Below are 17,244 nucleotides of genomic sequence, written 5' to 3'. Positions count from 1 at the left end.
CAAGGGCTGTGCACATCTTAGAAACTTCAGTAAAGACAAATGACTGACAGGCAGGACTGAGTGGAAGTTGAAATATCGTTTATAAATTAATATAATGCCTTGTGTTTCCATTTCCCAACTGATTCCACAGATAGATCTTCCAGTGTTTTCAGAGGTTGCAGGTCTAGCTGTTCTGGCACTGTAATTCTCAAATATTTTCTTTGAATCTTCACTATTGTCTCTTTCAAATACATGTTATAACTCTTTTATCCCTTCATCTCCAAACTGAATATCAGCCAAACAAATAAATGTAATGCCAAGTTATGTTTGCAAATGTATTCCCTCTCTAGAAACATCACTACAGCAAAGTTTAACTGCTTCCATCCCCTTTTATCCTTTCACTGGCTTTCTCTTGCCTTCCACATCAGAATTAAGCTCCTTGTCTTCAAGGTCCATTGTACCTGCTCAGTCCTCTACTCTCAGTTTTCCACTTGACCACTCCAGCCACATGACCTTAACTTTCCTCTGGCTTTCATGCCTTTCCCCTTATTCCTCTTTATACATGCAATCTTCTTTTTTTGGCTGGTTTGCAATGGCCCGACATTCTCTTTCAAATTCATCCTTACTAAACTTCCACAAGGCCTATTAAACCTTGCCCTCCCCACCTCCCATTGAGGATTTTTTTTCAACCAGCCTCTGAAATATAATTCATAAAACATTAAAGCAAAACATCAAGGTTGCGCAGTTAGTCAAAGTCAGGGGATATAAATATAAGGTCCAGCATTAATATTCATGCATCCATGTTGCACAGACTGATTTGTATTCCTGCTTTTGTGGTTAAATGTGAAGCTTACTGTATTGCCCTCTATGCTGTAAAATGTTAACCCTGAAATATACAAAGTAGCTGAGTTGATGCTCGTGCATGAAGGTTAACTGTTGTTTTACCTGAGCTGGTGAATGTGCAACTGTAATACTTCAGTTACACAGTTCTCCAAAAATGATTGAAGAAGAAACCCTGCGGTGGGCTAGCAGGTTGAGAGAGAAGTAGAACTGACCCTCCACATGCACAAGTTTTGTATTTTTAAAAATATTTATTATAAGAAACCTCCTGGCAGGGGCAATAGAAATAAAGGATGAAGCTACACATACAGAACAATCACAGGCACTTACAGGCCAGCTGTGACTGTTAATGAAATGTCTAATCTGGGCTAATCTTCAGATTTGAAATCCCCTTAACCTTTTACCTTTCGGTCTAGATAGCATAGCCAGGACAGGCTTACTTCATCTGGATCTTTTGCTTTTCAGTTTAATCTTTTCTTGCCACAGTGGCCCACTAGCAACATTAGTTCTAGCCGAGGGGGGTAGGGTTTAGAACTCCTGCCTTTCTTCACATTTCCAAGTTTGTTATTAAAATTCACATTTCTAACCTTATTTGTATCATACCTTGGTACTATATGGTAATAAGAGGACTTTTGTCATCTAATATACACCTTACTACAATGCACTAAACTCTTTCTACATATAATAACCCCTTCAATATTTTCTTTTTCTGATCTTTAATTGTTAAGCATGGGATGAGAAGCCATTTATTAACCTGTGGAATCCACCTAACTTGGCAATAACTGCAAACAGTCTTCGAAACGTAAGCTTGTAGGTATGTTCTTGTCCTGCTTCTCCTGACAAAGAGTTTCCTAAAGTTGTAGCTCAGAGATGAGATTGTTATTTATTAGGTTTACACCAAACACAAAAACCATGGCCAAATATGGTACATGGGGTAGCCTTTGCTCAGCAGTAATACAGAATAGCAGTTTAACTGCTAGTCAAGATAAAGGTCTTATTGGTAGTTCTAGGTAGGGGGATTCATACATTTGCCCTCATTTTGCTATAACCAGTGCTGTCTTTCTTTCACTTCTTAAAATGAATGGCAGTGAAACTTAATTTTTATCTTGGTTTGCTATCCTGATACAGTTGTATTTAAAAATATTTTGATTATTCTAAAATCTTTTCCTCCTCTGAACTGGTAAAGGTAAAAATGGATTGAATCGGTATCTTGGGTTTAAAGTACTGTCTTTCATACTGAAGGATCTCAAAAGTGGTTCACAGCACCACAATAGCACAGTACCACTGACATGAAGACAGCTCTAGGAAGGGAGAGTGACACACAGCTGGCACCAGGGCACTGCACAACAGTGGAGGGGAGGAGAAATTTTGACTAAAGACACCAGGACAAATTTGTACCCTTGAGATAAGTGCCATGGAAACTGTCATTTCCCTGCAGGTCTAAGAGGATACAGCTTAAGAACTCCTTCACGTTCATAAGGGTTTCATTAATAGAAAACAAACTCATAACTATCTCATCAACTACGTATTTCTAATGTAGCCAGCACTGTGATATATGAGCACCAGCTGAACTGCCAAACATCACTTTATTAAGAGGAGATTTTCCCTATTTCTTGATGCTTTTAAAATGATTTCCCTTTCCTGAGGTAGAATTGTTCAGTTTGTTTCAATGAGATGCTTAAAATCTCATTTAAAAAAAAAATTCTGACTATTAAGGCTTGAGAGTCCTGCAAACTCATTTAGTTAATAAAGAATAATAATTTCCCTTTCAAATGCAGCCATGGCAAGTGATCTCAGATGTGTTTAACATGCTGTATTTCGCTGCTGGGTATCAAGAGTTAATTTTGTCCATTTGAGACTTTAATGGATAGAAACTCATTGCTTAGTGTGTTCAGAAAGGGGCAAATCCCATCCATAGCAGCACAGATTCCAAAACGTAGCAGAACCAATACAGTTCCTCTGCATGGTGGTACAGGGACTAGGGAGTTAAGGCAGTTGCTGTTCACTCCAGCTCGGTAGAGGATCCTTATGCATTTACATGCAACATGTCTTTAGAAGAGGGGTAAGCAGTAGATGAGGTGATCACTTGGTAGTGTCTTGCCTTCCACCAACCTTAAGTCTGATATAGCAACTTCAGAGCACATAATCTGCAGTTGCCCACCCAGCCTAGTGTTTTAGGTTGGACCAGTGGTTCTCAACCTATTTACCATTGTGGGCTGCATATGCAGCTCTCCATGTATTATGTGGGCTGCATCCACACAATATATATACTCCCTGTATGGCCCTAAGGATGTCTCATGTGCTGCCAGCTGCGTGCTGATTGGGCTGCGGGTTGAGAACCACTAGCCTAGAACAGGATTTGATACATTGTTCTGTATTTCTGCAATATAAGTATCTATGGATATCTCTAAAATATTTTGCTATATTTACAGTAAATCTGCCAGTCCCAAACTGCCTAATTTCGGATAGTCTTGGGACCATTTACTATTTGACGTTTAGCTTCCAAACAATTCCAAAGGCAGTTGTAAAGTTGTATGGTAACTGTCCAATCTTCTTTGATCAAACTCAAAATTGATTGAATTTTCTCCAATCGAATGGTCACTTATGTTGCTGTATCCACCAACAGGCAGTCTAAATATATTTAACACAGCAAATATTTGTGTGTTCAAAACTGCCTTTATTTTACTCTAAAGAATGTAACAGCTAATTTATAACTGCTCAGCTGTTAGTGCTATGAGCAAAGATTTCTAAGACAAGCAAATGGTTATTGGTAATAGATTTTTAGGAACGAGAAACATACACCCGTGATAACATATGTGAAAAGATATGCTTAAATGTTTTTGTAGAAAAGAAGCAGAAACATGTTAAATAAGTTTAAATGTAAATCACCATTTCAATAATTCATGAAAAAATAATTTTACAGGTCTACACAGTTAACAAAACATGTCTTAATAATAATCCACAGTTCTACTATCTCGTCTTTCTGAACGTCTCAAGATCTAGGAGAGAGATTTATTTTATTTCATTTAGCACCAGCTCCTTTCAGTCTCAGAAGTCATTTACAGTTTTTCTTTCTTCATTTTTGAAAAGAACACAGTGTTTGGTTTTCCAACTAGGTGTTATTATGAAGAGAAAAATGAATACAGGAGTAATAACTTCTATCATCTCATCTTTTATTTCTATTTATTTTTATGTATGCCCTGCTGGTGCATTGTTACATTTTACTTTTATAAACAATGGGCATTTAGAAATTGACACTTGCTTTTTTCTCCTGCTAGTCACTTATGTCAGCCGTCAGACATGACCTTGGGATAGGAGCACTATCACTGTCAGTGCATGGCTCCATCACCTCAAGGTCTGGAAGGAGTCTGTTATATATAGTCATTACTTCTATTCAGTGACTGAACACATCAACACTATAATGCAGTCAGCTTCCACACCACCCTAATGCCACTTCATTGCTTGAAATGACTTTATATTTGCAGCATTCTTTCTGTAGTCTTTCTGACTGAGGGTCAGCTTCTGACATTTTAGGGACAGGACAGATGGTGCTAATAGAAACCGTTTTGTTGTGTTATTTGTAGTGAAATATAAAGAAGAGCATCACCTGCAAAACTGTCATGCAGGGTTCATCCCTGTTGACTCCTGTTTTGCTGTTTAACAGCCCTTCTTATAGGGCTTTGGGAAGGAAGGGACGTGTATACTTTTATTGGTATCATATCAGTAATTCTGTGCTCACTAGCAATAACCCTACTACAGGATTTTGTTACAAAATATATAGACACCTGCACCCAACTCTCATCTCATAATGCCAGGATAGGTTCTCACTTTAAGGAATATAAATACTGCATGTTTTTCTATCTTTCTCTCATTCATTTACCATTCACAGTTATTAGTTCTTGGAAGCTGAGTATTATTAACTCTTGGAACTAACTAGCTGAACCTCATGTTTTAGCATAAGTATAGCACAATAACACAGCTTAATATAAATGTCTATCTTAAAGTCTCTGCTAAAATAACCCTCAGCATATTCTACATATACTTAGAAAACAGGGTGTTTATGTACTATAGTGATGGGCACTATAGAAAACCCCGAGAGAGAGATGCTGCAGAATGTAAACAACAATGAATGTTCTACTCAAAGGATAGAAAAGTTTAGCCAATAGCATATATTTGAAAGCATGAATGTGTACACCATAGCATACATTTCAATGCATTTGGGCTACTGTGTTTTATTTCTTCCTTATACATTCTATTAGCACATTGCTAGGTCTCTCTAACTGCATGTGGTATTTGTATTTCTGTAGCACCTGGTCATAGACCAGAATGACTGCATTACCAGTTCTCCTTTGTGAGTCTTCTGTGGCCAGAGTGGAAGGAAGTAGTCTCAATTTGTTATTCTACATTACTCCGGAAATTGATATTTATATATGGGACTCACATGTCCCTTATCATTCCTAAGGCCTTTGTCACATATGGATGGACATATATTTGTGTACTACTTTCACCTCATGTGGAAAAGTCCTTTAAAGGGAGGACAACAATGGCATTATATAGAAATGTAATAAGGTTCTAAGAAATCACAATACCCTTTTAAAGGAAAGAATATTCAGTAAGTTTTATTTAATTATATTGCACATCTATAACTATTAAAACTTTGGGATGGTAAAAAAAAAATCTATAGAAAGGGTATTATATTAGGATTTTTCATAAGGGACATCATAACTTTACCACTCCTGTGCTTGCTTCTTCTTATGTGCCCTTCAACCTGCTGTTGTAGTATTTTTGCATTTGCGGGGAGGGGTGGTTTGAGAAATTGTGTTGCTTGAACGGCATCATTAGACATGAAGCAGACAGCAATGCAAAGGACTAGAAGAGGGCTACTTCGTTAAATCTTTGAAGGCTTAAAAATTAAGCAATCTGTTGTTGACCTATAATATGTGCTTAGTTTCTTCAAAGCTTCTTTAATAACCTTTTGTTTTCATTAACCACGAAAAATTTCTGCTTCGTACTATCTGCACAGATTCAGAAACAGTGTTTTGCAAAGAAAATAACTTGGTAGAAATCCTGCAAGGTTTTGCTAATTGTTTCCTTTGAAATGATGCTAAGTGCGATCTACTATCAGTGACTTCAATGGAAGTTGGAAGTACTCAGCAAGTCATAGGATTGAGCCCCAAAAGGTTAACTTCTAATCTCTAGACTTTCTGAATGAGTTAAGACTTTGGAAGGCGAAGTGAGTTTCTTTGTCTCTGCCTATTTAAACTCTGCTTAACTAATAACAGAAGGCATATTATTTATAAAGCTAGAATTTCTATCAAATGGAATGAAGTATTCATGATAAAATGCTGACTGGCTGCATGTTATAACCACAATGAATCAGGATGGCTAATTAGGTGTATCTGTATGCATGTCCTATGGCTGATTTGTACTGCAATTTCGTTACCCTTCCGCACTCTCTATCCCCTTTCTATCCATACTATGATGTCTTAGCCCGTGTAGGTAACTGTTTGTATGCATGGCCTATCTGTGCCATGAAATATTCAAGCTACAATGAGCTCAAGAATGGCATTCCTGGCAGAGTGGAGGGGCAGCCAAGTAATTCAATAGGAGACAGGTGGATAAATAGGGAGAACAGAACTGTGAAGGGCCTGGAAGAAAAGGACAAAAATATTGAATGTGATGTGGTGGAAAGCAGGAGCCAGTGGAGGAATTCAAAGATGAAGGAGGATACCAGGCTGGAAAGATTATTTTAACATCTGCTGTTGATTGGGTGTAGGGGGTGCTGTATGTCAAGGAGATTGGAGAGGAGGAAGTTGCAATATTCAAGATGTCAGGTGGTAAGAGCTCAACAACAAAAAAGCTGTGTGAATAGTAACAAAAGGTTTGATTTTGAACATGTTGTGGAGGAAGAAGAATTTGGATACAGGCTGAATGGGTGAGGCAAAGGAGAGGAAGGGGTCAAACATGAACCTCAGATGTTGTGCCTGCATGAAGAAATAGATGGCAGTGGTGTCAACAGTGACCGGATGTAGGAGAGGGGGATGTTTGAGAGGACATCCAAGGTATTAATTTTTTGGCCATGTTACATTTAAATTGAAGGTAAGACGTTATGGATGAGGATTCAGAGGGGCAGGATGAACTGAGACACGACAAGAGTGGAAATAAAGATTTGTGACTCATTGGCATAAAGATGGTAGCAGCATCCTAGTGAGCAGATGAAGCAATAGTGCCTAAGGCAGCTAACTCGGTTTGGTCTCTTTCCCAGCGGACAAGTGTGCTTATCACAAAATCATCACTCTACTTGGCCCTAACAAGCAGCTGTAGTTTAGAGAATTTGATGTGAGACCAAAAATAAAAATACCTGGGTTCTCTTTCCAATCCAACTCTACCATTTACCAGCTGAGAGACCATGAGCAAGTCATGAGCTTTCTGGCACCATTACCACATGTTCAAAAATAAATAAATCAATAAAAATAAAAAGATCACGTTTACCAGTCTTTTGTAATGCACTTTGGAATGTATGGGTGAAAAAGAGCTGCTTTAAGTGCACAGGGGTTGAAAGTCTCAGGGGAGAGACTAAGGATTGAATGTGCCAAAGAATCAAGCCCTCTAAGTCAGGATTGAGGCCTTTTGGGAAGGCAGCATAGGGAAGCTATCACTGCTATTATCCATCCTCTACCTGTTCAGTGAAAATATAGTGGACATGAGTTTAAAGAGTGCAACCTGGAACTTCTTATGAGCACTGTGTTCACACGCAATTAATTAAAGCTTTCTGCAATTTGTGCTTTCCTGCTTTTCAGTTCAAAATCAGAAATCCCATTAGATCATTTTGTCCCTTTCATGTGTCACTTCTAACGTGTTGCATTGTCTGTAGGTTTGAACTTTTAGCTCGTATTTATTAAGCTCTATTTCTATGCTTATACCTCTGTTAGTAACTTGCATTTTTCTAGTGCAACATGTACAAGAGGTGGTGAAAATTTTAAATTATTTCTGTGAATATTGATTCAACTCATTACATTAAGTTATTGGGACCATGTTTGTATGTTTGTGCACCCCTTTTGCATTTGGTTTCCATCAGGAGTCTCACAATTGATCGGCATGTTCTTGGTATGAATATTTGTCCCAGTAATCTCCAAGTTAGATGTTCAGTCTTTGCATAAACTGAATTTTAAATTTGCACTCACTGACATTGACAATGAAAGTTCTTGCATGCTCATCCAATCAGAAAATGGAGATACTATAATATATCTTACCAGGAACAGCTAAGCAATGCTGCTTGAACATCAATATTTGTGATAAATCTATAGAGTAAAAAAAAAATTTAAAAGGACATTTAAAAAATATCCTGGCATTCATAATATTGCTTATGGCTAAAATCAAAGAATAAAATATTCATTGTAAATTATTCAGCTGTAATGGGTATAAAGACAAATATATGTGAACATGGGCAAAATTATTAGGAGATAAAATGTATTGTGAATTAAACCAAAACAACCCCCCTAAAATCTATCATAATCATAGAATGATTATTTAATGTGATCCTTTTCAGTTTTCTGTGACATCTAGACCTCTTTTGTTGTTATGGCTCATGATCAATGTTCCCTCTAATTTTTGACAGGCCGTGTCCGCAAAAAATTTCTTCTGTGCAGAAGCAGAGTTCAAATTTGTGCGCCATGAGGCAAATGCGCTGATGTAGTATTTCATTTTTTGTGCGTGCGGTGTTTCGCCGTGTGCGCGGGGTTTAGGATCTGTGTGCGCACGCACATGCACACAGCTTAGAGGGAACAGTGCTCATGATCACATGAAACATTTTATTTAAAAGATATGACCCATTTCTCTACAAAATGTGTTCAAAAGCCCAATACACATTTGAAATTTGTTACATATTGCAACTGATTCAGGTGCCACTGTCCTCTGCTCAATCCATAATGCACGAAGGAGCAAAGACAACTAAAAATATACCAATGAAATGGTATAGTAAATAGAACATCTATAATTATTTCTGTTCTAAACTTTGATGTTCAGAGTTAATGTTTATTTTTGATTACATTAGTCAGAAACTTGGTAATCAAGTTTTCAATCCAAATGCTATTTTTCATGCAGTAAAAAGCTAACTAGCCTCTTTTTTATGCAATTTAAAATACACTGGACATTTGCCATCATATTTAACCTTTCTTTCACTTAAAAATGAAAATCATAAATCAATCAACATAAATCAATTTGCCATTCCCAATGTAATGTCAAAAAGAATCAGACTGTTGGTCAGTGAGTCTAAGCAAGTAGACTAATTATGTAGCTACAAGGGAAAATAATGTGTGAACGGTGCATGTAGGTATTAGAGAATGTGTGAGACATTCATCAGTTTCAAAGGTTTGAGGAAAAAGAGGAGCACCTTAACACCTGGCTGCAGTGCTTTCTTTTGCTGGCTAGCCTGATAGAATCAGAGAAGTCAAAACCAGCCAGATTTCCTACTCCTAATGAGATTGTTGGAAGCCTGTTGTGGGATCCTCCAGTTTCCATCTTGGCAATTGATATATATTCAAGTGTGGGTATAAATTCTGTCAATGCCTCTGTGCTCTATATAAATACGCTACGAGAACTTGCTCTCCATTAAGTCCATTTAGTTTTTTTACCCATGCAGTTGTATTTCCAGATTAGGGAAGTTCTGAGGAAGCACTGACTATGGTTTAGAACACAGCACTGGAAGTCATGCAGTGTGGGTTCTCTTCTTTACCAGTGGGGTGTTTGACTTCTCCTTGCCTGCATTTCCCCATCTATAATATGGAGATAATGCTGTACCTTGCGCAGTGTTGTGGGGCTTAATTCCGTGATTAAGAGTTTGAAGGTCCTTGACTAGCATATAGTCTAGAAATGCAAAATACTGTGTTTCCTACTCCACAGTGAATCACTTAAGGGGAGGATGGGATTGCATTTTACAAATAGAGAAATTGAGGGAGAGACATTAGGAACTTATTCTAGACCACAAAGGGGCTCAGTGTCAGTCCTGGAATTAGAGATCATGCATCTCCAGGCCTATTGGTGGGCAGGGATTTGTATGAGAAATTCCCACTTTCACCAATGCAATTTACCTGTTTACGGTGTGTTTCACATTCATCTATAGATACAGAACCCCAAAGTCTTCAAAAGCAATAAAGTGGTTCAAATTAGTCTGTCAGATATTTTTAATAAGGCAAAAACTCGAGTTTTTGAACGTGAATAATATTTATCTTGGGGGGAAATGTCTTCAAGTATTCTCCATTGCTATATACTGTCAAAAATTAGATTGGGGTGTGATTTAAATACTGGTAACAGACAAGATGCTGTCCTGTGTTGTCTTAATATCCAAATGTTGGTTCCAATAAGATTCTGATTTGTCAGGATCAGTTTAGGCTATCATTGAATTGTATAATATGATCCAGGCTAAATAAAACCCTGGTGTAATTCGACTGAATTCTGTGGAGTTACACCAAGGATGAATATGATCTATGGATTGTAGATACTTAAAACAGGAACAAAACCATTACCGTAGAGTCCTTCCATAAGGTTTTTGAATAAGCGAAATCTGGAAAGGAAAATTGTAGAGAAGCAGTGGGGCACTAAGGGAGGAATATATTGATCTTAATGCAGCAGCTTTTTGACACTGTGGAAAGAATTTGAAGATTTTGTTTACTATGGGAAATGTTCCTATTTTACTCATATATATTTTGTTGGATGTTGGTATCTGTTCCGGATAATTTTAGGTTGTGCACAAAGAGCTCTTCAGATCTCAAAGGGTGAAACCCACTTACGCTTTTAATGCAGGGCTTACACGATATGTAGGGTTTTGTTCAGGCCCTCTGCACTGGGGTCAGTTTCTCTCTATCTAACTAGTTGGGAATAGTTTGTAACAGTCACATGCATTTTGTTTAATACTTTTAAATAAGTGCTGAATGCATTTACTGTCTCCTTTAAGCTATAGCATATAACAATAATCATCTTAGCCATTTAGATATAATTAAACATCTTTTTAAAAAAAGAAACCAATTGGAAGCATTTCTTACTATTTACAAGCCTTTTAAATTAGCATTTGCTTTTAGCTGCTCCTGGGATGGCCAGCCATTCTCCCAATGGGAAAACTCTCCTACCGCTGCAATATATAATCCGTTATCATCAAAGCATGTGGGAGAATTTCCCAGTATTTCATTTTGGTTATCAAGAGAACAAAGCAATCTGCTGTCAGCAATAAGGAAGGATTGCACACTTAAAATATAGAGGTTATTCTCCTCTTAGTGCATGTGCATGACTCATCATTAATGGGAGGTACACAGGACCATATTTTGCCCTTGCTTCATGTGCAGAATTCCCTTCAGAATAAATGGGAGTTTTGCACAAAAACTTCAGTGGAATATGGCACAAAGAGGCGAGGCCCTTGTTAAGGAGACACTCAAATATGGCATAAATGCATTGGATGCCTCTGGATTTGGTGAGTAGTGGGATATACTGTATTTTACCCAGCCCTGCTATGGTTTGTGGTTTATTGTTATTACCTAATGATCCCCACATGAATCTCCATTAGCACTATTTATTCAAATTCTGTTATTAAGAGCAAATGCAGACCAGTGGTTATAAAAATCCATCTCTCTTGCCTTTATGCTAATTGTGAAGTAGTAATGACACACAACTTTGCATAGTAGTAAAACATCATGTTGTTTGCATCATTTTCCTTCATCAATCATTCAGGTTTACACATGTTTTTAATATTACTTCTCATGTTAGTTCAAAACCATTATAACTACCTAATATTCAATTTACAGCTGTGGAACAACTATTTTCATCTGGCAGTGGCTTTTATTACCCAGGATTCTCTGCAACTAGAACATTTCTCCCATGCAAAGTACAATAAGATCCTGAATAAGTAAGTATAATATCAATATCTTAGGTGGTATTTCCTTTACTTTCATAATAAAACATCAATAAAGCCAGTGGTTTTTCCTTTTTCTCTTCTAGATATGGAGATATGAGACGTTTAATTGGCTTTGCTATCCGTGACATGTGGTACAAACTTGGTGAGTAACTATACAGTCTCAAGCACATCTGTACCCATAGTGCCCCCACTTCTCTTTGGAAAGAGTCTGTGACATGAATCAGGAATTTTAAATAGATCTGATTTTCAACACTGTCAGATGTTCTTCCTTTGGCAGCCCAAGCAGATGCTGCCACCAGTAAAATCACTTCATCTGCATGGTGTCTGTTATACATCTGAAAACTCACAAGCTGTTCTCTTAAAATTTAAGAAAGGATTCTCAGAAGATTTCAGCAATATTGTCTAAATCCACACCAGAATTAGTTACATTTTCCCTGCAGTGGTTTTGTATTCAAACTAGATGTAGGATTTCAGATAGTCTGAAGGTTAGGGCTGTTTGGAACCACGTTAGTTGTGGGCCCATCACTATTATTACACCCTGTATACAGCCACGTAAGAGAGCAGTGGCAGAACTAACATTGTGAGTCCCAAACTGAAATGATGATGATAATAATCTTCTCCTCCTTAAATTATTCTCACCCTGCTTTTAGGGATGTGAGTGGAAGACTATATATGCGATCAATACCTGTGACTATATGGTGATAATGAGACCTGAAAAAGTCTGGAATTTAGTTCTGCTAATCACCCAAAAGACTAGATCTTTTGGTCTTGCTATCTGAATCTGTAAAGGTCAAACCCTCTGTCCTCTTACAAACTCCATCATAGATTTTAATGTCAGAAGGGATCATTAGATCATCTAGTCTGGCCTCCTGCATAACATGTTTCAGCCAGTTAACCCTGTATTGAGCCCAGTCATCTGCATTTCACTAAAGCATATCTTCCAGAAAGGCATCTTGGTTTGAAGACATCAAGCGATGGAGAATCCATTACTTCTCTTGATAGTTTGTTCCAATGGTTAATCACGCTCATTGTTAAAAATGTGTGCCTTATTTCTAATTTGATTTTACTTCCAGCCATTGATTTTTCTTATGCCTTTCTCCACTAGATTAGAGAGACTTTAGATACCCCATATTTTCTCCCCTTATACTTGTACACTATAATCAAATCACCTCATTATCTTCTTTTTGATAAGTTAAACAGATTAAGTTCGTCAAGTCTCTCAGTGTAAGGCTTTTTTCCAGTCCTTGAAACACATTTTGGTCTACTCCTGCCTCGTTCCAAAATCCAGGATTGTCTTCAGGGGAGGGATAAACAACCTCTCTCATCTAGACCTAGGAAGCAGGGAGCCATTCCCTGTTAACTGCTGAAGTGATCTGACACTTGCCAAAGAGAGCCCCCACCCTCCACTGCAGGGCAAATACAACAGGATAATGGTGAGCTTAAAAAGGCAGTCACTTCACCAAGGAAAACCAACAAACATGGCTTCTGCTGATTCACCTGAGTATCTGGGGCTAGGCTGAATAAACTAGGGGCCCGGAAGGAATGCAATGAGTCCAACCACATCTTGAAACTTTTAGCCAGAAATCTACAATTAAAAGGTGTCTTGAAATTTTCACAGCTATCCAAGGGAGGAGAAGTTCCATGGACTCAAAAATAAGCAAATTTTGTAGGTTTATTTCATGGAAAATATTTTGTGTAGCTCTATAAGAGATGGGTGTGTTTAAAATATAAATATTATATTTATCCTCCACTGGTTAGATTTCTGAACCTGGGTATATGTTTAAGCTTTGTAATAGCTAGTTTAAATTTAGTCATGTGTCTGGTGTCTCCACTTTAATTATGCTACTGCCTTAATCCCAGGTTATTTCCGTTCTGAACATATGTTTATTTTGCTGAAATGAAATGCATTTTTTCCATTGGCACTTACAGTCATAATTCAGTGGCATTGTATTACAGTGAAACTCTAATAGAGGAAAATGCTAGTTGAACAGATGTGGTTTGGTTTTATCAACATTAAAAAAATAAAAAGTTAGCAGATCTGTCTAGGGATTTGTGAACAAAGTTCAACTAGTAGAGAAATCTTACTCATGGGTCAATGTCCCCTAAAATATTAAATCACTGGCTAAGCTTTTCTTCTTCCTATTCTCATCCTCCTTATCTCTGTCATCTGTGGGGCCTGTTCTAGGCTTTCTCCAGTGAGTTGCTGTGGATTGGCTAGCTCTCTGTAGTATTGAAGATACATGGTAAATCCCATTCTTCCCAAAGATGCCAACTCCCAAAATAGGCCCTCTCTTGCATTTGAAGCATTCAGTCCCCTTTCCAAGGCCTATCATAATGAAATGTGCTTACACTTCATTTCTGTGTACGCCAGTCATAGAGACTAAGGCCAAGGTATTAAAAGGCATCTAGTGGATTTGGACGCTGATTTCCCATTAAAATTAATATGATTTGGATGGCCAAATACATCAGGCAGCTTTGAAAATCTCAGCCTAAGGGCCCAGTCTTGCTTCTGTTGAAGTTATCCTATTGTCCTATCCAATTGTTCTAATTACTTGAATGTGAGCAGACCCTAAATATTTTGTATTGTATGGATAGCTACCTTTTTCATACTCCTCTAAATGATTACATGAGAGAGAAAAGCATTGTGATGTAGAACCCAATCTCGAACCATGTTCTTTAGTTTCCCAAATGGTATCCCGTGCTTTTCTGTGTACTAACCAGTGAAAATTGAATGCAGGGGCCCATATTAAGGAAACAGAGAGGAAAATATGTCTGGTTACTTTAAAATCATGTTGACCTCTGAAAAGAGAGCAAAAAGCTACAGTATGAAAGATGTCAGCTCACATTAAATTTGTTCATCTTAGAGGTAGAGCTCAGAAATGACAAATGTCCTTTTTGGTTACTGAACATGTAGCTCCAACCTATCAAACAATCATAGCTTCAGTTACAGCCCCAGGGGTCACTTTCTTTTATGTAAGGGGAGATCTAAAAGTCTAAATGGATTGGGGAGGAACATAATTTGTTCTAAACAAAAAATCAACAAGTCATGAGTAGAAAATACAGGGGTATCGTTAAAGGCTGCTGCATAATTAGCTTTCCTGCCATTTTGTTGGTCTAAGGGTATTCTAGGCAAATTTAATTATCTACAAATGAGCCATTTTCAGCTGTTTGCTCTACAGTAAGCAATGACAGACTTCTGTTGAGTATCAAACATGAGTACTGCCTATCCCATCACTTTTTTGTTCTTTAACGTGTAGGATTACTGTGGAAAATGCAGGGTGTCTGTTTCCTTCCCACATGTAGTATCACATTGTATTGATAGGTACAAGATTCTGTAATGTATTCACCTTTCTACCCAAGACTTCATTGTGACAAGGATTCCTTACATCAAAACATTGTTGTAGTGTGTCCTTTTTCCTGAATTTTTGCACCAATACATCTTATTTGAGGGGAATGAAATTTTCCCCTTAAAGTATGTCCAGATCTTCTTAGGTTTGTATTTCCATCACCGAAGTTAGGATAGACACCAGAAGGGAGAGAGTATGTAGAGGCAGGAGCTATCTGAGCCTCAGAAGGCAACAACTGAAGCAGACAGTTGCTGAGGCTGTTATAACACCCTATACTATGAAATCAATTATACTTTTCAAATATGTACTGAAAGGGGCTGTGTTAGTTGCATAAAGACATGGAAAATATTCTTTTCTGCTAAAAGGCTTGTTTGAAGAGCAATGAGATTTCTTTGATATCTATATTTAACTGTGCAGTTGCCCAACTGACCCAGATGTCAGTGCTTGCCTGTGCATTTTGAATGTTTGCACTCATCCTAGTGATCAGATATTCTGTGGTAATGTTTATTTAAACCCTGCAAATTCTTAATTTGAGACTAGAGCATTTCTTTGCTTTTGGACAGAGACTTTAATACAACAAATATTCAGGCAAGTCTGGTTAAGTCTTACTATTTTAGCATATTGATTGTTTAGATTTCAAAGCAGTCATTAAAAAAAAAAGAATCTGCCCAATTAAGAGCAAAAGAAAAAGAAAGCCTTTAAAACCACTGTCGTCATTCTCATTCTTTAGAGTCTGGTAGCAGTAGGTGTGCCTTTTAAGTTGATCTCTTTTCCCAAATCAACCCTCGCTTTGTGAACCAAAAACATCTCCGCTATTATTTTTCTTAAATCCAGTAACATTGCAGAACATCTCTAGAGTCATTCCATTCACTCTGTATTACACTGCCTGTATGAGGGTCATTCTCTGCTTCTACTGCCCCTCCCCAAATCTAACAATCTGTGCCATAGCAACAGCCAGAAAAAAGGGCATCTTAGAAAATTCTGACCACAAAACCATTATCTGTGTCATAACCATCATTTGATATTAATTCTCCTTGGATTTATTTGATCTAATTTCCAAGCTGCTACTGTCTATTTAAAGAAAAAAACCTTCATAACAAAAGTAAATACCGTAAATCAAACACAGACCAAATTGTTTATTTAGACTGTGCTGCCTGGAGTAGGGAACAAAACGGTAACATAGGCTGGTGGATTGAATTTGAGACTACAGGGAAGGAACATTTTAATCCTGGCTCTGACACTAACTACCCTGTGTCCTTTGGCAAGTTCCTTAACTTCTTTGTGTCTCAGTTTCCCACCTTTAAAATAAAGAAACATAGCAGACCTACCGCAAAAAGGTGAGAGACTTAAGGGACTTGCTTCTGCAAATGTTAATGACTAAATGTAGTGCTTACTATCATCAACATTCCAATTTATTGCAACGGGACTATTCATGATGGTAACCCATACATCTGATAGAACCTTATGTGTTTTCAGGATCAGTCTTTTAAAGACTTTGAAGTGATAAAACCCTCTAAGTGGTAAGTATTTCTCCAGTGAAGGGGTGGCCATTGTTAAGTAACAGTAAAATTTATTTTCTGTAGTTTCCAGTAGTTGTTTTTATAAAGTATATTTCTTTGTCAGGTATATGCAAGCTATACCTCGGAGTCAGGGGGTCAGAATCTCTGTAGCCTGTTGCAACTAATCAGAGATCTGCATCTCCTTTGGAGAGGTTCTACTTGTGCGCATCTTTATTGTTCTATGGAAGGGGAAGCTCTTCTCCTAGATTCTCTCCTTCTCCTAGAGTGGTTCCTGAAAGAGACTTCTGCACCACATTTCATCACACCAGTATGAAACTGATGGGAGAGGAAAATCAGACTAGTGTGGTATTGATGCCCAGATGCTACAACGATGGGCACCTTATATAATTTTTTTAATAAATAAAATAAGACACAGGAATTGTAAAGTTGGTCACATTTGTTGATGGCAATTTTTCTCCTTGCCTGGAAGCACCAGATATTACACGCTCCCAGAGGCAGGACACTGGATTTCATGGACCAGTGTGGTCAGATTCATATAGAAAATCCTCTTTCTATGAAACGATCAGCTTTTGGAGAATATTTAGTACCTGGTTTCTTTTTAGATACGACAATTGCTACAACAGTTCTATCATGTGTCATAATTGCAGATGTCTCC

General features: G+C 37.6%; 1 protein-coding gene across 1 annotated transcript in view; it reads left to right on the top strand.

Moving 5' to 3' along the window:
• The window catches only part of DOCK2 (dedicator of cytokinesis 2), a 500,992-nt gene that overhangs the window by 411,499 nt on the left and 72,249 nt on the right, over positions 1–17,244 (top strand). Inside the window, exons 31-32 of the mRNA XM_065410088.1 lie at positions 11,613–11,713; positions 11,806–11,864. Coding sequence (XP_065266160.1) covers positions 11,613–11,713; positions 11,806–11,864 — 160 coding nt within the window. The remainder of the gene's footprint in view (positions 1–11,612; positions 11,714–11,805; positions 11,865–17,244) is intronic.

Source organism: Emys orbicularis, chromosome 8, assembly GCF_028017835.1.
Source record: "Emys orbicularis isolate rEmyOrb1 chromosome 8, rEmyOrb1.hap1, whole genome shotgun sequence".
Taxonomy (NCBI): domain Eukaryota; kingdom Metazoa; phylum Chordata; order Testudines; family Emydidae; genus Emys; species Emys orbicularis.
The sequence above is the reverse complement of the archived record's forward strand: the minus strand, read 5'-3'. Positions and strand labels throughout refer to the sequence as shown.